Here is a 24776-nt window from a genome sequence, read left to right as displayed (position 1 = left end):
AAATGACAAAGGCAAATGACATAATGACAAATGACATCTTAATCAATGCCCTAAAGAGTACAGGAGGCTCTTAAAATGTGATGTAATAATTATAAGCACAAAATAATCAAACACTTAGATCAAACAAAATTCTGCATTGTCAAATTTTTATTGAAAATATTGCTTTACCAGATATACAGTATCTGCATTCAATCAGTCCCCATCTTCTAAAATAAGAAATTCATTTTGCTATCCTTATATTTTCACTGCTACTGAGTAGCCTAACTAACTCGACTAAATAGCCTGCTGAAAACTAATCACACTGAAGGATCCTTTCCTGTTATCTACAGCTGCTGACTATTGTCAAGGTAGTACAAAACAGCTCAATCACCTGATAAATGCTGATATAAGCCTTCTCAAAAGGACAAACATGCCTGTGTGATGTTTAAAAAATTGGAACATAACAATTAAAAAATTAAGCAACAATTTTATTTATTTTGATGTAAAAACAGGTAAAATACCTCAAAGGATCGTTATTAATTCCCTAGTGTTCTCTAGGATTAAATTACTTTTGAAGTTTGTGTTTGTTCTTGCTCTGGCCACCGCTGTGGCCATTACCATAATAGTAAAGTATAAAAAAAACAAGTACAAACATTTGTGTAGCGCCCAGCATTGTTAACCTAAGTTTGAATATATCAGAATATTTACTTATTTTTAATTTGAATATTCAAACCTTATTTTTCGGTTAATTTGACCGCTTTGATACAGAATGTTAACTTTACAGTGCTGAGCAAGCTGGCTCACAAATTCCAGTGCATATTAGCCACGAGTCTGCCATCAGAGAGACTGTTCAGTGAAGGGGGCAATGTAGTCACATGTCAGCATTTATGTCTGTCAGCATTCAATGTCAAAGGATGACATGCTAGTGTTCTTGACAAAAAAATCTGTAAAGACCACAATGATTGTTGCGAAGAAGCTGAGATGTCATGGGAGTGAGTGTTATTTAAGGCTTCTGTTATTTGGAGTAATTTTAAGATATTAGTTGTCTGTCATTATTATTTTAATGTGCAATATTTAGATGTTTTATGTAACAATTATATTCTATTTTAATTATTATATTAATGATTACCCCCTCCTTTAACCGCCACCTTATCGTGGTGGAGGGGTTTGCGTGTCCCAATGATCCTAGGAGCTCTGTTGTCCAGGGCTTTATGCCCCTGGTAGGGCCACCCAAGGCAAACTGGTCCTAGGTGAGGGATGAGACAAAGAGCGGTTAAACAAACCTTCTATGAAGAAAAACAATTTTGGACGGCGTTTTCCCTTGCCCGGACGCGGGTCACCAGGGCCCCACTCTGGAGCCAGGCCTGGAGGTGGGGCTCGATGGCGAGCGCCTGGTGGCCGGGCCTGCACCCATGGGGCTCGGCCGGGCACAGCCCGAAGAGACAACGTGGGTCTCCCTTCCCATGGGCTCACCACCTATGGGAGGGGCCAAGGTGGTCGGGTGCAGTGTGAGTTGGGTGGTGGCCGAAGGTGGGGACCTTGGCGGTCCGATCCTTGGCTACAGAAGCTGGCTCTTGGGACGTGGAATGTCACCTCTCTGAAGGGGAAGGAGCCTGAGCTAGTGCGCGAAGTTGAGAGGTTCCGGCTAGATATAGTCGGACTCACCTCGACGCACAGCTTGGACTCTGGAACCAATCTCCTTGAGAGGGGCTGGACTCTGTACCACTCTGGAGTTGCCCCCGGTGAGAGGCGCCGAGCAGGTGTGGGTATACTTATTGCCCCCCAACTTGGAGCTTGTACATTGGGGTTTACCCCAGTAGACGAGAGGGTAGCCTCCCTTCGCCTACGGGTGGGGGGACGGGTCCTAACTGTTGTTTGTGCGTATGCACCGAACAGCAGTTCGGAGTACCCACCCTTTTTGGAGTCCCTGGAGGGGGTGCTAGAGGGCATACCTTCTGGGGACTCCCTCGTTCTGCTGGGAGACTTCAATGCTCATGTGGGCAATGACAGTGAGACCTGGAAAGGCGTGATTGGGAGGAATGGCCACCCCGATCTGAACCCGAGCGGTGTTTTGTTATTGGACTTCTGTGCTCGTCACGGATTGTCCATAACGAACACCATGTTCAAGCATAGGGGTGTTCATATGTGCACTTGGCACCAGGACACCCTAGGCCTCAGTTCGATGATCGACTTTGTGGTCGTGTCGTCGGACTTGCGGCCACATGTCTTGGACAACTCGGGTGAAGAGAGGGGCAGAGCTGTCAACTGATCACCACCTGGTGGTGAGTTGGCTTCGATGGTGGGGGAGGATGCCGGTCAGGCATGGTAGGCCCAAACGTGTTGTGAGGGTCTGCTGGGAACGTCTGGCAGAGCCCCCTGTCAGAAGTAGCTTCAACTCCCACCTCCGGCAGAACTTCGACCACATCCCGAGGGAGGTGGGGGACATTGAGTCCGAATGGGCCATGTTCCGTGCCTCTATTGTTGAGGCAGCTGACCGGAGCTGTGGCCGTAAGGTGGTCGGTGCCTGTCGTGGCGGCAATCCCCGAACCCGTTGGTGGACACCGGCGGTGAAGGATGCCGTCAAGCTGAAGAAGGAGTCCTACAGGACCCTTTTGTCCTGTGGGACCCTGGAGGCAGCTGATAGGTACCGGCAGGCCAAGCGGAATGCGGCTTTGGTGGTTGCTGAGGCAAAAACTCGGGCGTGGGAGGCGTTTGGGGAGGCCATGGAGAACGACTTTCGGACGGCTTCGAGGAGATTCTGGTCCACCATCCGGCGTCTCAGGAAGGGGAAGCAGTGCAGTGTCAACACTGTATATGGTGGGGATGGTGCGCTGCTGACCTCGACTCGGGACGTTGTGGGTCGGTGGGAGGAGTACTTCGAAGACCTCCTCAATCCCATTAACATGCCTTCCAATGAGGAAGCAGAGCCTGGGGACTCAGAGGTGGGCTCCCCCATCTCTGGGACTGAGGTCACCGAGGTGGTCAAAAAACTCCTTGGTGGCAGGGCACCGGGGGTGGATGAGATACGCCCGGAGTTCCTCAAGGCTCTGGATGTTGTAGGACTGTCTTGGCTGACACGCCTCTGCAACATCGCATGGACATCAGGGACAGTGCCTCTGGATTGGCAGACCGGGGTGGTGGTCCCCCTCTTTAAGAAGGGGGATTGGAGGGTGTGTTCCAATTACAGAGGGATCACACTCCTCAGCCTCCCTGGAAAAGTCTATTCAGGGGTCCTGGAGAGGAGAGTCCGTCGGATAGTCGAGCCTCGGATTCAGGAGGAACAGTGTGGTTTTCGTCCTGGTCGCGGAACAGTGGACCAGCTCTATACCCTTAGCAGGGTCCTGGTAGGGTGCATGGGAGTTTGCCCAACCAGTCTACATGTGTTTTGTGGACTTGGAAAAGGCATTCGACCGTGTCCCTTGGGGAATCCTGTGGGGGGTACTCCGAGAGTATGGGGTACCGGCCCCCCTGATAAGGGCTGTTCAGTCCCTGTACGATCGGTGCCAGAGCTTGGTCCGCATTGCCGGCAGTAAGTCGAACCCATTTCCAGTGAGAGTTGGACTCTGCCAGGGCTGCCCTTTGTCACCGATTCTGTTCATAACTTTTATGGACAGAATTTCTAGGCGCAGCCAGGGCGTTGAGGGGGTCCGGTTTGGTGGGCTCAGGATTGAGTCACTGCTTTTTGCAGATGATGTTGTCCTGTTTGCTTCATCAGGCCGTGATCTTCAGCTCTCTCTGGATCGGTTTGCAGCCGAGTGTGAAGCGGCTGGGATGAGAATCAGCACCTCCAAATCCGAGACCATGGTCCTCAGCCGGAAAAGGGTGGAGTGCCCTCTCAGGGTTGGTAGCGAGATCCTGCCCCAAGTGGAGGAGTTCAAGTATCTCGGGGTCTTGTTCACGAGTGAGGGAAGAATGGAGCGCGAGATCGACAGGCGGATCGGTGCGGCATCCGCAGTAATGCGGGCGCTGCATCGGTCTGTCGTGGTGAAAAAGGAGCTGAGCCGCAAGGCGAAGCTCTCAATTTACCAGTCGATCTATGTTCCTACCCTCACCTATGGTCATGAGCTATGGGTAGTGACCGAAAGAACGAGATCGTGAATACAAGCGGCTGAAATGAATTTCCTCCGCAGGGTGTCTGGGCTTTCCCTTAAAGATAGGGTGAGAAGCTCAGTCATCCGGGAGGGGCTCAGGGTAGAGCCGCTGCTCCTCCACATCGAGAGGAGTCAGATGAGGTGGCTCGGGCATCTGATCAGGATGCCTCCTGGACGCCTCCCTGGTGAGGTGTTCCGGCACGTCTAACCGGAAGGAGGCCCCGGGGAAGACCCAGGACACGCTGGAGGGACTATGTCTCTCGACTGGCCTGGGAACGCCTTGGGATTCTCCCGGAAGAGCTAGAAGAAGTGGCTGGGGAGAGGGAAGTCTGGGCATCTCTGCTCAAGCTGCTGCCCCCGCGACCCGACCTCGGATAAGCGGGAGACAATGGATCGATGTATGGATATTAATGATTACTTTTTTGATCATTATTTTGTGGTTTGTCAATTAATAAGCTAAATGCTGGATATCAGTAAATAATGTTCTATTGATTACAGATTGTGCAATATTTAGATGCTGCTCCTCAATCACAAGTCACAGCTTTTATGGTAACTGTTCTATGTTTGATTGTTCTATGCCAGTTAAAAAATGTAATAAAAACATCACCTTCACATTAGAATATAAAGCAATTAATATTTTGATGGTATGTCATGTGGTAATGCTCTATCATGTTTTAAATCTATTACACAAAGAATATTGAAATGAAGCATGACTTTAGAAAATTATATCACAAATTAAATTGCAATCTTATCTGTCAGAAAAATCACAATGAGATGACTTCCCCCAAATCGTTTAGCCCTAGACAATGGCACACTCCCATAAAGCCAGTTGTGTAATGTGATATGCCTATTGACTCAGTCCAAATAGTCTGCAGCTCACTCCAAAAAATCAGACAGGTTATTTTGTCTTTAGTTGTAGAGGTGGGTTCATGTGCATGAGAGCCGACAGCCAATCAATGATCATCTAGAACTACGATTCATACAATGCAGCAACAAGAAATCAGAAACGTGGTTGTTTTGGACTTCAGAGAATACAGGCATCTGTCCGATGTCTCTTCCTTTACATACCAAAGAACGGAAAAAAAAAAAAAAAAAAAAAAAAAAAGAGGGCAGAGGCTGAGACTGAACTCACTAACATTTTACTGACGATCACAAAAAGAGGTGAGTACGACTGAGCTAGAAGGTCAGCACTCAGTAAATGTGACATGCCCAGTTCTTTTCAGTCGTTTTAACTGACATGGTCTAGTGACGAGATCAGTAAGTGCAGTTACGTACATACATTCCAATTAGAAGTTGCATAATCTCCAGGATTATACAAGTCCTCTTGTGGTAACTGGGCCAACTGAAAGTTTGCCTATCAGACAAAGACTGGAGTAGAGGATGCAATTCTCGATCTGCTCCATAAGGCTTATTCTCACCTCGACACTGCTGGCAGCACTGTGAGGATTATGTTTTAAGATTTCTCCAGTGCCTTCAGTACCATCAAGTCATTCCTGTTAATGGGTAAGCTCAGATATATGCAGGTGGATGAGACTATGGTGTCCTAGATAATGGGCTATCTGTCCATCAAAACACAAGATTGTGAAGCTCAAGGACAGTGTCTCTGATATGGATGTGAGAAACACTGGAGCACAACAAGGAACAGTTCTGTCTCATTTTCTCTTTACCCTGTAAACCTCGGAACATAAATACAATTTAACATTAGGTCATGTAATTTGAAGACAATTATCAGATGACTCTTCAATTGGTGTGTATCAATAATGGGGATGAGACAAAGTATAAAAGTCAGGTGAAGAACTTTGTTTCTTGTAGTTGACATTTGAGTAGTTCAAATCATTACAGACTCTGTTCATCATCACAGTTCCCGCATGACTGTTGTGTTCTGTTTTCCTGGCACTCAGGCTCAGGATATTGCAGGGGAAACCAGGTTAGTCGTTGAAAAATACATGAATATTTCAGCTGCAGTACTGCACACTAGATTTAACGACATTCTGATCCACCAGACAGAGGTTCTAAAAATTGACTTCTTAACACTTCTTTAGGCTGTAAGTGATAGATTGGTGTAGTGGTAGTCCTATGACTCCTACATATGATTGGAAGGTTAGAGAAAACCCACATGAAACTGTTGTCTCTGAACAACTGGCTGAAATCCTTCAGAGAGAAGCAGACCACTAGTTTCATGGACAACCTGACCCTGTTATAGGATCAACAATTCTTATCAAGACTATCAAAAATATAAAGGTTAGATCCTATTTCTTTAAAATGCAGCAGCAAAAAGCTTAATTAAAAATTAAAAATGCAACACATTTTACCCACATTGACATTACATTGCCCATCTGGGATTAGTAACACATGAAAAAATAAGCATATTTGGGTGGAGTAGATTAAGGATCAATGTGCCTTATTATTAGCTATAGTGCTATTAGCTATTAAAAGCTTATGCAAAGAGCGGTTTAAAATGTCACCTTTTATTTCAGCATAAAGGCCACTGCCCTGCCTGTCTTTTCACCTGCTTTGTCTTGAATTTCTGTGAGTTATGGATGTTGTTTTCTCTGAAGGAACTAAGCAAGCAGATCTTTGTTTTGGGAATATAGCTTCTTAGGCTTCCGACTGACAGAAGACTAAACAGAAGATTTAAATAGGCTTCCACAAGCAATAACCAAGCTTTAGTTTTTAAGAAAACTAAGCATGCTCTCATGTTAGCACATAAACATATATACATTTTAGATGGCATTTAAATTTATATATTAAGGCTTATCAATACCTTAAGTCAGGGGTTGGCAACCTTTTTAAAGCAAACAGCCATTTTATCTTAAATGTTTGACTCAAGATTTACAACGAACCGCAAAGTGTAGAGAAATTTTCAATTGTAAATGGAATTCCAAGCTTACATCATTAAGCTGACTTCTTAGCTTGCTTTTGCACTGGGTGCTCCATCCGTAGCGATAAATACCAGTTTATTTATTGTCAATTTCCCTAACAGTCAAAAATTCCAAAATTGATGTAGAGATATCTTCAACCTGAGTTTGTCTTTTAAGAGGTATCAAAGACAGTAATTCTTAATGGAGAGCTTTATTAGAAACATACCTTCCCAGAAGGCTAATTTGTGCCATTTTTTTCACATCACATGACTTGTCACAACCAAAAAAATACAGATGCCAAATTTATATCATTAATCGGTTGATCTACCACATTCTTGTCCATCTTAATGATTCTGTCATGAACAATTTTTTTTTGTGGATAGTGGAGTGTATTTAATTTTTTTTAATAATATCTTCTTTATTTTGAAGTCAGAGCAGAGATGTTCAGCCAAATTTTAAAAACACTTTTATACATATCCTCCATCCGTTAAAGGTTTTCCATGCTTTGCAATCTCAGAAGAAACAGCAATACTTGCTGTGGTCACATTATATGAAGATTGTATCCAGCTGTTGAATATCGACATTGATTGTTGCATTTTTTGCTTTAATTCTGTCACCGCTTTATTTTGTTCTCTTAAATGATTTTTTTGCAAATGTGTCATGCTTCGTTAAAAAGTAATGGAAGTTTTGATATTTTTGTTATTGGATAACTTTTCATTTAAGATTAAACATTTAGGAAGACCCATATAGTTTTGCATAACAACATAATTTTCTTTCCATTTGGCTTTAAATTCATGATTTCAGTTGTCATCTTGTGGATGCATTACAACACAAAGGCGACTAATATTACAACATTGATCAGGTCTGTAATGAGAGACTTCACCCTCACCACTCCTTTCTTGAGCAATGTTCGCTTGGCTCTGCAGTCATCTGCCCTTCAGTCGTCACTACTGTAACTCTGCTGACCAGACAGTGTAAAATGTACTCACCACTCCGAGCTCAGCTGGCCATAATATGTAAATAGGAGAAATGGGAAGGCATGGTAGCGATTTACCACAAAAAGTAAATGAAAGATTTAGGAATCCCAATAAACGTTAAAGTGTATATCTAATCTTGGGTACTGAAGAAAACTCTGGAGAGCAAATCATTTGACCAAAAACGCAATCTCAGGTGGTCTGTGCATGTAACGGACAGGCTGATTCACATATAGCTAAAGAAATATCTAAATAAAAAAGAATAATATAAACCCATAAATAAATTATCTTTACGAAAGTACTATCAAATAATATGTTAAGACATGAAAATGTGAATGCGTGTATCATTCTGAGAAGAGCCGCAGGCACATGTTCAAACAGCCACATGCGGCTCGTAAGCCGCAGGTTGCCAATCCCTGGGATAACCAGATACATCCTGACTGACGACATACTGTCTTCAATTTGTCTGCAATTTGTCAGCTCACAATGGCAAGTGAGTGCAATAACCACAAAGAGATACTGTGTCAGACATGAGAGATTATTGGCAGATTTGTACACAAAAAACTGTGGACATTGAGCAACAGTGTGAATATATATATATATATATATATACAGTAATCCCTCGCTATATCGCGCTTCGCCTTTCGCGGCTTCACTCCATCGCGGATTTTATATGTAAGCATATTTAAATATATATCGCGGATTTTTCGCTGCTTCACGGGTTTCTGCGGACAATGGGTCTTTTAATTTCTGGTACATGCTTCCTCAGTTGGTTTACCCAGTTGATTTCATACAAGGGACGCTATTGGCAGATGGCTGAGAAGCTACCCAGCTTACTTTTCTCTTTCTTTTGCGCTGACTTTCTCTGATCCTGACGTAGGAGGATTGAGCAGGGGGGCTGTTCGCACACCTAGACGATACGGACACTCGTCTAAAAATGCTGAAAGATTATCTTCACGTTGCTATCTTTTGTGCAGCTGCTTCCTGAAACGACATGCTGCACGGAGCTTCGCATACTTAAAAGCTCGAAGGGCACGTATTGATTTTTGATTGAAAAACAAACTCTGTCTCACTTTGTCAGCTCCTGACGGAGGGGGTGTGAGCTGCCGCCTTCAACAGCTTTGTGCCGCGGTGCTTCACATACTTAAAAGAAAAACAGCCCTATTGATCTGTTTGCTTTTCTCTCTATCTCTGTGACATTCTGTGCTCCTGACAAGCACTCCTTTGAAGAGGAAGATATGTTTGCATTCTTTTAATTGTGAGACTGAACTGTCATCTCTGTCTTGTCATGGAGCACAGTTTAAACTTTTGAAAAAGAGACAAATGTTTGTTTGCAGTGTTTGAATAACGTTCCTGTCTCTCTACAACCTCCTGTGTTTCTGCGCAAATCTGTGACCCAAGCATGACAATATAAAAATAACCATATAAACATATGGTTTCTACTTCGCGGATTTTCTTATTTCGCGGGTGGCTCTGGAACGCAACCCCCGCGATGGAGGAGGGATTACTGTATATATATATATATATATATATATATATATATATATATATATATATATATATATATATATATATATATGTATATATATATATATATATATATATATATATACAGTGGAACCTCGAGATACGATCACCTCTGTATACGAGAAATTCAAAATACGAGGAAAGTATGAGCGAAAAATTCAGATCTAAATACGAGCATTGGCTCGCGTAACGAGCCACGAGCCAGGCTGTGGGTATAGCTCGCGGCTTAGCAAGGGGGCGTGGTAGCAGTTGCGAGCCGCGATCTGCGGTGTCTGCGTTTCTCACTGAAGTGCACAGGTGGGAAACTGCCCACATCCATGATTGTTCCTGTGGCTGATGGGCTGCAGCTGCCATGTCCTCCCCGCATATATAGAGAAGCGCGAGCCGGTTAAGGGGGAGAAAAAGTAAAAGAAAAGAGAGAGAGAGAGAGAGAGAGAGAGAGAGAAAGAAAAAAAAAAAGGCAGGCAGGCAGGCGGGCGGGCGAGTGCAGGCTCGCGTGTAGCTGAACAGGCGAGCCAAACAGCTGAAGCAGGACGGTGTAGAGAAGGTCAGCTGCATTAACAGTGTCTCGCCTGTTGCAGAAACGCAGGTGAGACGCTAACAGAGAAGAAGCACCGGCGATTGTCATCTGTTTTTTAAAGACGGCATCCTTTTGACGTTTTAACCTCGTGTTAAAGGATTGTTATTCTTGTGTATTTTAAACCTCCGCTTCACAACTGTTTTAAGGATTATTTATTTAAAGATTTATTGAATGCTCTACTGCACTTTGGACACCTGTTTTGATTCTTTTAATAATCAGTTATATTATTTACCAGTGTTATTTATTAAAGGTAGACTACAGTATATATAATTTATCAGTGTTATTTGTTAGGAAAATTGATTTTTATGTTAATATATTTGGGGTGCAGAACGGATTAACTGGATTTCCATTATTTTCAATGGGGAAGTTTGTTCTAGATACGAGAAATTCGCTATACAAGCTCAGTTCTGGAACGAATTAAACTCGTATCTAGAGGTTCCACTGTATATTATATATATATATATATATACATACATATATACATATATATACATACACACAGTGCATCCGGAAAGTATTCACAGCGCATCACTTTTTCCACATTTTGTTATGTTACAGCCTTATTCCAAAATGGATTAAATTCATTATTTTCCTCAGAATTCTACACACAACACACTATAATGACAACGTGAAAAAAGTTTACTTGAGAGTTTTGCAAATTTATTAAAAATAAAAAAATTGAGAAAGCACATGTACATAAGTATTCACAGCCTTTGCCATGAAGCTCGAAATTGAGCTCACGTGCATCCTGTTTGCCCTGATCATCCTTGAGATGTTTCTGCAGCTTAATTGGAGTCCACCTGTGGTAAATTCAGTTGACTGGACATGATTTGTAAAGGCACACACCTGTCTATATAAGGTCCCACAGTTGACAGATCATGTCAGAGCACAAACCAAGCATGAAGTCAAAGGAATTGTCTGTAGACCTCCGAGACAGGATTGTCTCGAGGCACAAATCTGGGGAAGGTTACAGAAAAATTTCTGCTGCTTTGAAGGTCCCAATGAGCACAGTGGCCTCCATCATCCGTAAGTGGAAGAAGTTCGAAACCACCAGGACTCTTCCTAGAGCCTGCCGGCCATCTAAACTGAGCGATCGGGGGAGAAGGGCCTTAGTCAGGATGGTGACCTAGAATCCGATGGTCACTCTGTCAGAGCTCCAGAGGTCCTCTGTGGAGAGAGGAGAACCTTCCAGAAGGACAACCATCTCTGTAGCAATCCACCAATCAGGCCTGTATGGTAGAGTGGTCAGACGGAAGCCACTCCTTAGTAAAAGGCACATGGCAGCCCGCCTGGAGTTTGCCAAAAGGCATCTGAAGGACTCTCAGACCATGAGAAAGAAAATTCTCTGGTCTGATGAGACAAAGATTGAACTCTTTGGTGTGAATGCCAGGTGTCACGTTTGGAGGAAACCTGGCACCATCCCTACAGTGAAGCATGGTGGTGGCAGCATCATGCTATGGGGGTGTTTTTCAGCAGCAGGAACTGGGAGACTAGATAGGATAAAGGGAAAGATGACTGCAGCAATGTACAGACACATCCTGGATGAAAACCTGCTCCAGAGCGCTCTTGACCTCAGACTGGGGCAACAGTTCATCTTTCAGCAGGACAACAACCCTAAGCACACAGCCAAGATATCAAAGGAGTGGCTTCAGGACAACTCTGTGAATGTCCTTGAGTGGCCCAGCCAGAGCCCAGACTTGAATCCGATTGAACATCTCTGGAGAGATCTTAAAATGGCTGTGCACCGACGCTTCCCATCCAACTTGATGGAGCTTGAGAGGTGCTGCAAAGAGAAAAGGGCGAAACTGGCCAAGGATAGGTGCGCCAAGCTTGTGGCATCATATTCAAAAAGACTTGAGGCTATAATTGCTGCCAAAGGTGCATCGACAAAGTATTGAGCAAAGGCTGTGAATACTTATGTACATGTGATTTCTCAGTTTTTTTTCTATTTTTAATAAATTTGCAAAAACCTCAAGTAAACTTTTTTGACGTTGTCATTATGGGGTGTTGTGTGCAGAATTCTGAGGAAAAAAATGAATATAATCCATTTTGGAATAAGGCTGTAACATAACAAAATGTGGAAAAACTGATGCGCTGTGAATACTTTCCGGATGCACTGTGTGTATGTATGTATGTATGTATATATATATATATATATATATATATATATATATATATATATATATATACACTTTAAGTAGCTCTATGCCAGTCTAACATAATTTACAGTAATGATGTCAGTATAATCATAATCCTATCCTGCAGCCCTCCTAAACATATAAAAATACCATCCTTGAAAAAAAAAAAATAACTAGCCTAATATAATCACAAAATTCAATGAAATAGAAGTTTAATGATTACTGTTAAAATATTTCATGAAAGTATGAAAAAAGGTAATCTAACTCCACTATCATGGAGAACCTGTATTGCATGACAGACTCAAACGTGAACAGTGTAATCATCTCAACTCACGGATGGTGATGAACAAAGGAGGGTGATGTTTGCAGTTAGAACGTGCACCCAACTAAGAAATGCTTATACATTGGATGTAAATAGTCTTAGGCAATGCAGACAAAGGATATAACTCTATTCCTATTCCCAGGTTGATTGTTTAATTTTATTTTACTGTCTGTGTCTTTTATGCTTACACTAGCGTGAGGATAACTGTAATTATTACTAGAGTACCTTTTATGTTGCACCCTATAATTTTTTGCTATTTTAGCATTATCAGTTAACAAACCATTCTTTTTTCTGCATCCTGCTAGATCAACGTTTCTCAGCACTTCTACAGTGATTACAGCATCATCAGAGCTATGTGATTAAATGAGTGATAGGGACTTGAATAGTATAAATTTAAAATTTCCATGAGAGGCTAGAATGTCAGTTGGCCTTCTTGACCTAATGAAGACCATGGATACCAAATATTTATTTTCTTCAGGACCTGACTTGATGAAGCTTTTTATCTTTCTCTCCTTTGTTACCATCTGCAAAATGTCTATTTTTAAACAAATTAATCTGCATCTGTGGAATAAAAGGATAATAACTTTAGCAACTTTTCAGCTACTGAGGTCAGGTTATCTTTATTATTGTTTCAGTTGCCTCTTATTGGTTTTATATTATATAAAATTATATAATAATATAATTATATACAATATAATTATATTGTATAACTGATGTACTGTATAGGGTTCGCTTTTATCCATGGTTTCAGGATCTCCAGTAGGTCTTGGAACATGTCATCCATGGATACGTGGGTTGCACCGTAAATATACATATATAGGGTGAGCCAAAATAAAACACCACATTTCTCAATGTCATTGAGTGAGGTAGAGGCTGCTGAGTGGGTTGGGGATCCTTTGATATGCTACCCCTTGCAGTTTTCAGTCGACAACATGCCTTAGTCTGGTGCGCACTGTGCTTTCGCTGTTGAAGCGTTCCTCAAAAACAATGAATCCATCATCACTATAAAGTGCACCTTCCGAAAACACTTCAGCATTGCTGCTAATGGTGACGTCCCAAATTGGAAAACAATTCTTCAGTGGGGGGCTAAATTAGACAGATGGGTACAACAATGAACAGAAAATCTCCAGGAAGTCCTGTAAGGGTATTAATTTTGCAGTCTCCTAGACATTCAGCACACTTCTGCCAAGGGCATTTCCAACATGTCTTTGAGGAGGATTTTGCATGAGGACCTTAATTTCCATCCATACAAAATGATGGTAGTGCAGGAACTCACTAAGAGAAACTGGGAGAGCTGTAGAGAGTTGTGTGTGAACATTCTGCAAAGCATTCATCGAGATGCCATCGTCATGTGCACTGACGAGGCACATTTCCATTTGAATGGTTGCATAAATAAGCAAAGCTTTCCCTACTTGGCTGAAACCAACCCTTGTGAACTTCATCAGAGACACCTGCACAGTAAGTGTGTTACAGTTTGGTGCGCCGTTGCAGAATTTGACACTGTAGGCCCTCACTTTTTTGAGGAGGGGAGAGCAATGGTCACATCACTTCAGAATGTTACATTGAAATGCTTCAGAACTTTTTGCAGCCCCAACTGGAAGAAATGGATGTGGTGAATGCCTAGTTTCAACAGGATGGAGCAACATCTCATACGGCGCGGAGATCCATACAAGTTTTTCACGAGATGTTTTCCCTCCCTGCAAGGCAATGTCGGCTGGCCTTTACGTTCGCCTGATCTCACTCCGTGTGATTTCTTCTTGTGCGACTATCTCAAGTCGAAGGTATACACACTGACGACCTTACAACCTTGAAGCCCTCAAGGATGTTATTTGCAACAAAATCACTGCTATTCTCCTTGAAATGACCGAACGAGTAATGCAAGCGTTCACAAATCGTCTCAATGAGTGTATTGTTAATGATGGCCACCACCTTGAAGACATTATTTTTAAAACACAGTGAAAAAAATTTATTTTGTATACTCTTTCTTGTGTCCTAATTACATTTAGATTATTTTGTAGCGTTTTCATAGAATAAACATTTGAAATGTGGTACTTCTTTTTAGTTCACCCTGTGTTAAAGTATTTGGTATTGCTATTTCTGTTTAAAGCACATTAAGCTGCAACTTCTGATTTTGATGTGGAGGCTATTAAAGGTTATTTTAGGGTGGAAGAGATTTCAATTGAAACCCATACAATTCATCCATATGAGGTTAAAAAGTAACGTTTGCAAGTGGAAAACATTTGCAAAGTTTATTCTTTGTTTTTTTGACTTAAGAGATAAAATGCTTACTTCTTAATGTGGTGGTTTAAAATACAAAAAAAAAGGAAAATCAGAAAAAAAAAAACAAAATCACACATTTTTTTAAATATGCATTTTTTAAAACCAAGATAAGGCACACATTTTTCATAGAACTTTGATTTTGCACATCACCATATCACTTGCAGCAATGCTAAGCAATGTTGCATACAACAAAACAAAACATTCTCAAATTCACGAACTGAAATACAGCGTTGCAGAGGTTACAGCTAATCCTGGTGGTACCCCTGCTCATTGAATCGATTCTACAATTAGTCCAAATTCTTGCATTTACTTTGTGGTGAAGGTCCCTTTCAGTACCTTATTCACAAAACACCTTTTACTGGTACTCCTTGTGTGTTACTGAAAAATTTTAGGCATACTAGTCACAATCATTCTTTCCAGTGAAACTGTAATAAAATAAAATAGATCACATGGTAAAGAATTCTCAGGTGAGAAATTGACAGCATTACTGAAAATAAAAATCTTATATGCAAATGCTAATATAGTTTAATTTTGCACCGAAGAACAAATATGATGACACAAAGACTGGCATATGATGATCAAAAATGCAGCATTAACAGAAACACTAAATGCTATCAACAGAAAAAAGTTGAAAGCAGGAAGTGTTTGACCACTGTCTCTTACAAAAACTTTTCTAGTTTATTAATGTCAATGTTATACATTTCTGCTTAGCCCTATGCATTTTAAATAATACGTAATATTTAAAATATGTAAAAACAATGTTAACCATTTAGCATAACATCAGCATATAAAATTTCATGTCATTCTTTTATATTACTCTTTATTTCTATTATAGAATTTTAAATTTGAGAACATCTGAGAAAACTTACAATTCGAAGACCATATAGAGCATCCCATCTGAACTATAGGTTTCCAGTAGCTCAACAATATGTGGATGCTTAAGCATATGACAAATGCTTGCTTCTCTCTTCAAATCTGGAATAATGTAAGACAAATTAATACAAATTAACTACCACACATCAACGATAAAGTTGTATTGGATAATGTGGGTTCAGAAAATGGATTGATGGATAGTTAAAAATCAGTAAACTTTTGAATTCCTATGACATAATCTCTGTGTTCAAACAATGTACTATTAATATGTAATCAAAAAATCAGTAACAGTATTAAATATTAGGTAGTGAATTATTTAATATGATATTTTTCCTGCTCATTAAACATATGCCATATGTATGGCAAACACATAATACAGCGGGGAAAATAAGTAATGAACTCGTCAATGTTTTTCTCACTAAATATATTTCTAATGGGGCTATTGACATGAAATGTTTAACAACTGAAGTAATCCACACATACAAAGATATCAAAACAAATAAGTCCATAAATTAAGTTATGTGTAATAAAGTGGAATGACACTGGGAAAAAGTGTTGAACATATGAAGAAAAGGAGATGCAAAAGGCATGGAAAGCCAAGAAATCAGCTGACATCTGTCAGTATTTAGAAAGCAATCCTGAGATCCAGGGCAGCAGTCAATCAGCAGCAAGGAGAAATGAGTAATGCTCTCGGATTGGCTACTTTCACTATCCCAGCCCTACTAATACACAAAGGCACTTTTTGAGCAGATTTTGAAAGATTTTTTGTACTATTTTTCACTTGCACACGACAGGGTAGAATGTCAGTATCTGACCTGTGTGATCAACACTGCCCATTGTGTCATTGTAACTTACCACAGCACAACCATAGCAACTTCCATATTTCCCCTTTCATAGACATGATGCTATATACTATAAAGAAAAAGGTGGCTTATGTGCACAAGACTCAGTAAATCTCATGGTCTTAGCTGCCGGTACCCCATGATGTTAACTTTTGTCAACAACAGCCTCAAAACCATTGAGATCTAACAGTTAGTAACAAGACATAGTGCTATTCACTTTTTTGGCATATGTACTATTTTTGGCATACTTGCACTATAAACGGCAGCACTGTGCAAAGAATACATTTTTTTTTCATTCTTTTAGGCACAAATGTGGCATTTTTTAAACACCTGATTTATCAGTTAGTGGAAGTTGTACTCAGAAAATAGTCATTAGTTGCACCCCTACATCATTCATTTATATACAGTTTTTATTACACATAAACTATCATAGTTTTTATTATATTGTAATGGCTAAAATGGCAAATAAAATTTAACCTAAAAATATAAAGCTGAAAATGTCTTTACTCCCCTTTTTCTGGCAGAACTCTGTGGTGGTTAGATAGTACTTCAGGTTATACATAAAATTTAAACCTTGCAAATACTTTGCATCTGGTATAGTCTTTAGTTACAGGGTTCCCAATTTCTGAAAAACATTTCCAAGCCAATGTTTAAAATGTCCTACTGAATCCAAAATTTAAATCAAGACTAAAGACAGATACTTGGTATAGCATAGCTATATTAGAGCTGCTGATGCACCCTTCTACTGCTATCAATGACACTATCTTGTACAACTTCCCATAAGAGACTTATAAATTATAAAAAGCACCCAGAAATTTTACTGCTTACACATTACACCATTACAAGATTGTTTACTAAACACAAAACAATTATATCTGAAAAATTTATGTAAAAAACATTTCTCTATGTAGTTTTGTGACAAAGAGAAAGCTGTTCCAAGCGCTGCATACTGTATATTATTTGTTACATGAATTTTGTCACTTTTAGAATCAGTGCAGACATAGGAGAGGAAAGCAATACATCATTTTCATTACAAGACTGACTGTTGTTTTAACACTAGAATCCCTGAAGCCTAAGAAAAAACTCAATCCCGTGCCACCTTAAATTCCTTCGCACCTCTTCATCAGTGTCTGTTGTGTTGCAAATGTATCGATCAGCACAAGCAGCCAGTTATCCCATCCCCCCAACTGGCGCAGCTCAAGTCGCAAAAAAAGATTCTCAGAGTTCAAGTGTGTTTATCTCGGTTTGAGGTGCATGGAATTAAAGAGGGTAAATAATACAGTATATTGTAATTTGGAATACATACATTTCATGTGTGTTCCATTTCTACAACAACCTATGTAAATGCAAGATGACAGGAAATGCGAGGCAGGAATTGTTGAACACATAGCTAAAACAGAAACATACATGTTTTAGTAATAACTGACAAAATGTAGGCATGAAGTGTATAATGTGTGAAGACTGAAGTCCAAATATCAAATAAACACTTTCACAAATGGTATAAGTATAACAAAACAAGTGCGCTTTTATTCAATAACTAGCAAAATACCCGCGCTTCGCAGCGGAGAAGTAGTGTGTTAAAGAGGTTATGAAAAAAAAAGGAAACATTTTAAAAATAACGTAACATGATTGTCAATGTAATTGTGTTGTCATTGTTATAACTGTTGCTGTCTTTTATATATATATATATATATATATATATATATATATATATATATTATATATATATATATACACACACACATAAACATTTATATACATATACATATATATACATATCTACATATACATATATATACACACATACATAAACACACACATAAGACTTACTGAGTGAAACGGGCTTTCATTGACAATCATGTTACGTTATTTTTAAAATGTTTCCTTTTTTTTTTCATAACCTCTTTAACACACTACTTCTCCGCTGCGAAGCGTGGGTATTTTGCTAGTATATATATATATATATATATATATATATATATATATATATATATATATATATATATATATATACACACATACATGCAGTTTTAATAACACAGAAATCAATATAAACATTAACATCATTATCATATGAGAATATGAAGTAATATATAAGAAGCACATTTCATATAAATATAAATTATTAAACAGTAAAATCTTCTTCTGTAATTTGCTACCGTGGCAATTTGTGTGTCTGTCCAGGATTTTAAATGACCTGTAGCTCGCAAACCGTTTCACCTATACACTTGAAATGTGGTACACATATAGTACGTCACGTCTACTATCCGCTTTATGGGTGATGATTGTTTTAGTCTTTTTATCTTTATTTTATTTTATTGTAGAATCAACTCCTATCTGCGCACAGCAGGGCAGCCGTGGGCGGATGCGTATGGTGTATTCACTCCATGTTATCGTGCATTGCGCTGTCAGAGGTATTTTGATAAAAGAATTTGAACAACATATAAGAAGCGTATAAATTATTAAACAGTAAAACATTAACATTTAAGAAGTAAAGTTACATTAAGTACTACTGCAGTGCCTTCGGGTATACCTCATTTTTTGTTTGCCCATTACATGCTTAAATGTATACATTTTTTGGTGCACCTACCCGAGAACACGCGACATATAACCGAGCGTGGGAGAAGCATGGATTTTAAACACGCGTTGAGTTCATCTGCTGGTCTCCCTCGTGGAATAACTGGTAATGTTTGACTAAAATCTACAGCGAGTAAAACGACATTACCTCCTATTTTTTTTTTTTACGATCTCTGAGATCTTGCTTTTTTCGGTTCAAGGCTTCATAAGCTCTTTTATGTTGTATGGTGTACTTATCCCAAACCATCATCTTTGAATGTTGCAAGACTTTCGCCTTGTATGTAGATCGGGGTAATTACATTCATTGCATTCCTAGTCTGAATCACAATGTGATTGTATGGGTGGTTACCTGGCACTGTAGGGTTGCCACCCGTCCTTTAAAATACGGAATCGTGCCGCGTTTGAGAATGAAATTGCGCGTCCCGTTTTGAATCAATACTGGACGGGATTTATCCCGTATTTTTTTTATCATTTTTTTTTTAAAGCAGCGTCTCATGCAAATCATCCCACACGCATTTTATGAAGATGCCTCCTTTCCTACTTTTGATTGGGTAATACTTGATGTCATCGTTAGTTTGATTGGTGTTTTTAACTGTCCAGTGAGGAGGGCGTGTCTTTTAAGTACAGTCTGCAAAGTGTTGGCACTGAGATGTGGCGTCAGCACCATACTTGAAGCCCCTAACGTTGCGGTCAGCAAGTCGGCTAACATCCGCCATGTGCCGTCTTTCAGTTGCGAGAAGCAGATCATAGAATGGTTGAAACTGTTGCCCCTAATGTTGCGCCACGGCGTGTGGTTCGTTTATACCTCGTGTGTTCTCATTAAACTTTTATCTCGCGAATATGTTATTGCAATCCGCAGCGGGAGCGTTTCTATAAACTTAATTTAAACTTACGTTTTACACCGTGCTTTCTTTCCCTTATGAACATGCTTGTATGCTTAACTCGCTCCGTTCTCAATTGTTTAATTTTTTTGCTCTTAGCTGTTCGCGGCTCTTCCTCCATTTCCCCCTACTTCGTTCTTTTATCTCGTGAATATGTTATTGCAATCCTTAACGGGAGCGTTTCAATAAACTGATTGAAAATAGTTTTGCATTTACCTTTTTAGTAAAAGGCGAGCTTTTAAGCCTGAGAAATCAGCCCGTAAATGCACACGTTTAATTGCACATGTGTTAATATGTATGGTTACACAGTATTAAAAGACAGTGAACAACATCAGTTACCTTTGTTCCCGCGTTTGATAAAAGGTGAGCTTTTAAGCCTGAGAAATCACCCCGTAAATGCACACGTTTAATTGCACATGTGTTAATATGTATGCTTACACAGTATTAAAAGACAGTCAAAAATTAACGTCATTTACCTTCGTTCCCGCGTGTGACTCGTGCTGTAAATCTCTTCCTTGTTTTTAGTTCACGTGATTATGTAGGAGGCGTGATGACGCGATACGTGACTCCGCCTCCTCCATTACAGTGTATGGACAAAAAATATGTTCCAGTTATGACCATTACGCTTTGAATTTCGAAATGAAACCTGCCTAACTTTTGTAAGTAAGCTGTAAGGAATGAGCCTGCCAAATTTCAGCCTTCCACCTACACGGGAAGTTGGAGAATTAGTGATGAGTGAGTCAGTGAGTCAGTCAGTCAGTCAGTGAGGGCTTTGCCTTTTATTATTATAGATATAACCGAAGAAAAAGAAGTTGGTTTAGGGCAGTGTTTCCCAACCTCGGTCCTGGGGGTACACTGTGGCAGCAGGTTTTTCTTCCAACCAGCTTCTGTTTTTAATTGGACTCCTGGGCTAATTAAGTGATGTGTTATTTCCCAAGTTCTATGTTTTGGGAACAATATAGAAATTAGAAAACTAAGTTTGGTAAAAAAAAAAAAAAAAAAAAAAAAAAAACACAATACAATATTCTACTTTTCTAGGTGTTCTAATTGTTTAATTAATCCATTATTTACTATTTACTATTTATTTACTATATTTATCCTAAAGTAGTTTCAGCCTTTGATTATTCATTGTTGTTTGCCAGTGTGTCTGCTTTGCTCATCTTTAATTGTCATTAATAGGTTGCAATGAAGGGGAAAAACTGCACAAAAAAAAAATATAATCAAATCAACAAAAGAGAGTTAAGCATTTAAATCTATAACAAAAGCAGAAATATTTCTAAATGTCTTATAAATGCAAAAATCATGCTGCCGGATGTAGAATAAAAGAAAAATAATACCAGCTAATTAAATGAGATCAGTGTTATCAGGTTTGTCACTGATTAGGAATCTGGTTGGAACAAAAACCTGCAGCCACAGTGTGCCCCCAGGACCGAGGTTGGGAAACACTCGCTTAGGGTACAAGGTAGATATATGCGCTTGATTGGTATAGCAGTAACAACCACTGTCTCTTAATCAAGAGGTTGTGAGTTTGATTTCCGGGTCCTCCAATTACCATTTTGAGTAGTTTTCATGTTCATGCAAAAAATAAACCCTTATCCCAACCCCCAACAATCTGACACTGTTAGTTTTCAAATAAAGACATGGTGTAACAAACTTATTTTGTTGCTCCACCTATTTATTTGAAAACAGTGTCAGAACTTGTGCAAATGTGGCAAATCGGATATCTTTAAGGAAGGATACTGCATAAGATACAAAGAAGGATAAGTAGTTTTGCTAAATTCAGTAGTAGAACAAAAGTGTTGGAGGAGTGTTGGGCATTAAACTGGTTGTAATGGAAATCTGTAAGCAAACCTGGTCTCCTAAAAGTATTCAAAGACCATTAAAACAGTAAAACAACTAATTAACTTTGAAAATAAGTAAATCATGTCTAAGCCAACTGCACTTCATACAGACGGGTTGTAAGTGCAAAGTACAGTGGATGAAGTTTTTTTTTTTTTTGGCTACCATACTTTGGTCAGACATGATTCTGTGGTCCTTAGCACCCAAGCTGGTATGTTTGTGGAGCTGACAGCACCATGGGAAGAATGATTTGAAGAAACATATGACAGGAGGAAAAAATAATCAAACATTCAGATCTGGCAACTGAAGCTGCACAGAAGGAATGGAAAACCAAGATTTTCCCTGTAGAAGTGAGATGCAGAGAATTTGTTTTGACATCTATGACCAGTCTTTTGAAGAAGATGGGGCCATTCCCTCCAACAAGCAATCAAGTCCTTGTAGCAGTTGGATTTGAATATAAAGGAAAGACAACAACTGGGCTACATGATGAAGACATGTGGGTATGGTACTGAGGGAGGTGTACAGTGCATCCGGAAAGAATTCACAGTGCATCACTTTTTCCACACTTTGCTATGTTACAGCCTTATTCCAAAATGGATTAAATTCATTTTTTTCCTCAGAATTCTACACACAACACCCCATAATGACAACGTGAAAAAAGTTTGAGATTTTTACAAATTTATTAAAAATAAAAAAATTGAGAAAGCACATGTACATAAGTATTCACAGCCTTTGCCATGAAGCTCAAAATTGAGCTGTTTCCCCTGATCATCCTTGAGATGTTTCTGCAGCTTAATTGGAGTCCACCTTTGGTAAATTCAGTTGATTGGACATGATTTGGAAAGGCACACACCTGTCTATATAAGGTCCTACAGTTGACAGTTCATGTCAGAGCACAAACCAAGCATGAAGTCAAAGGAATTGTCTGTAGACCTCCGAGACAGGATTGCCTCGAGGCACAAATCTGGGGAAGGTTACAGAAAAATGTCTGCTGCTTTGAAGGTCCCAATGAGCACAGTGGCCTCCATCATCCATAAGTGGAAGAAGTTCAAAACCACCAGGACTCTTCCTAGAGCTGGCCAGCCATCTAAACTGAGCGATCAGGGGAGAAGGGCCTTAGTCAGGGAGGTGACCAAGAACCCGATGGTCACTCTGTCAGAGCTCCAGAGGTCCTCGGTGGAGAGAGGAGAACCTTCCAGAAGGACAACCATCTCTGCAGCAATCCACCAATCAGGCCTGTATGGTAGAGTGGCCAGACGGAAGCCACTCCTAAGTAAAAGGCACATGGCAGCCCGCCTGGTGTTTGCCAAAAGGCACCTGAAAGAGTCTCAGACCATGAGAATGAAAATTCTCTGGTCTGATGAGACAAAGATTGAACTCTTTGGTGTGAATGCCAGGCGTCACGTTTGGAGGAAACCAGGCCCCGCTCATCACCAGGCCAATACCATCTCTACAGTGAAGCATGGTGGTGGCAGCATTATGCTGAGGGGAAGTTTTTCAGTGGCAGGGACTGGGAGACTAGTCAGGATAAAGGGAAAGATGACTGCAGCAATGTACAGACACATCCTGGATGAAAACCTGCTCCAGAGCACTCTTGACCTCAGACCGGGGCAACAGTTCATCTTTCAGCAAGACAACGATCCTAAGCACATAGCCAAGATATCAAAGAAGTGGCTTCAGGACACCTCTATGAATGTCCTTGAGTGTTCCAGCCAGAGCCCAGACTTGAATCCGATTGAACATCTCTGGAGAGATCTTAAAATGGCTGTGCACCGATGCTTCCCATCCAACCTGATGGGGCTTGAGAGGTGCTGCAAACAGGAATGGGCAAAACTGGCCAAGGATAGGTGTGCCAAGCTTGTGGCATCATATTCAAAAAGACTTGAGGTTGTAATTGCTGCCAAAGGTGCATTGACAAAGTATTGAGCAAAGGCTGTGAATACTTATGTACATGTGATTTCTCAGTTTTTTTATTTTTAATAAATTTGCAAAAACCTCAAGTAATCTTTTTTCACGTCGTCATTATGGGGTGTTGTGTGTAGAATTCTGAGGAAAAAAATGAATTTAATCCATTTTGGAATAAGGCTGTAACATAGCAAAATGTGGAAAAAGTGATGCTCTGTGAATACTTTCCGGATGCACTGTACCTGGGACACTAGGTAGCACCATTTAGCCATCTGGAGATATTGTAACGAAATATCAAAGTAGGGAGTTGCCCATCTGATGACCTTAATGATGTGCCTACTGTACCCTCACTGTCACCACTACAAGCCAAATTTGTGGAGGAACAGTATGCATTTTCTCATACTTGGGAGGGTAAAGGAAAAAAGGAGAGGACGGTGAAGAGCAAATGGAGTGCCAGTGCATCACAGTGGAAGACAATCGGATGTGTTGGACAAGTACTGCAACATAAGGAACAGCGCAAAAATACAGGTCGCTTGCTGTCAGTTGCTGTCTGCTATTTTATAAGGCCGTAACAGTGGGAAGGTGCTCACTACCTGTCATTAATGAGTGCCTCAGTCTTGCCATCTCAATGTTTATTATAATACAAGATTATTTAGAAAATAAAAAAGCTTATAAAAGCATATGTTAAAACTTAAGTATTTGCACACTGATTAGGAGTGCTATCATGGGAATATGATATCCTGAAGTAAAATCACAATATGAATTGTAATTTCATGAATGGTTATTTTATTTTTATACAAATTCAGTAAAGTGTCTATAAAATTTGTTACATTACAAATACTCTAGCATTCGCTTCTCATGTTTCTTTTGCCTTATAATATATATCAAACAAAAATGGAACCATGGCACATTACTCACAATATTTCAGAAATGTGCAGCATTGAAAATTGTATGAATCAACGAAAAGATGTTGGATTAACAAAAGCATATGTGGTTGTTGAGTATGCCCGATTTAAACCTCACTAGGAAGGATACAAAACATTTTTTCTTCGCTCCGTGGGACACAAAAATACATTTTATCTAGACAAATAATCTTTTGAAAACATT

General features: G+C 40.0%; 1 protein-coding gene and 1 long non-coding RNA gene across 16 annotated transcripts in view; one reads left to right on the top strand and one right to left on the bottom strand.

The window, feature by feature from the left end:
• The window catches only part of LOC127527422 (uncharacterized), a 370860-nt gene that overhangs the window by 118108 nt on the left and 227976 nt on the right, over positions 1–24776 (top strand). The gene's annotated exons all lie outside the window — the stretch shown is intronic.
• The window catches only part of caska (calcium/calmodulin-dependent serine protein kinase a), a 664459-nt gene that overhangs the window by 427691 nt on the left and 211992 nt on the right, over positions 1–24776 (bottom strand). For all 15 annotated transcript variants that reach the window (XM_051926109.1, XM_051926105.1, XM_051926112.1 and 12 more), the window contains exon 3: positions 15622–15727. In XM_051926109.1, coding sequence (XP_051782069.1) covers positions 15622–15727 — 106 coding nt within the window. The remainder of the gene's footprint in view (positions 1–15621; positions 15728–24776) is intronic.

This window comes from Erpetoichthys calabaricus, chromosome 4, assembly GCF_900747795.2.
Source record: "Erpetoichthys calabaricus chromosome 4, fErpCal1.3, whole genome shotgun sequence".
NCBI lineage: Eukaryota > Metazoa > Chordata > Cladistia > Polypteriformes > Polypteridae > Erpetoichthys > Erpetoichthys calabaricus.
The sequence above is the reverse complement of the archived record's forward strand: the minus strand, read 5'-3'. Positions and strand labels throughout refer to the sequence as shown.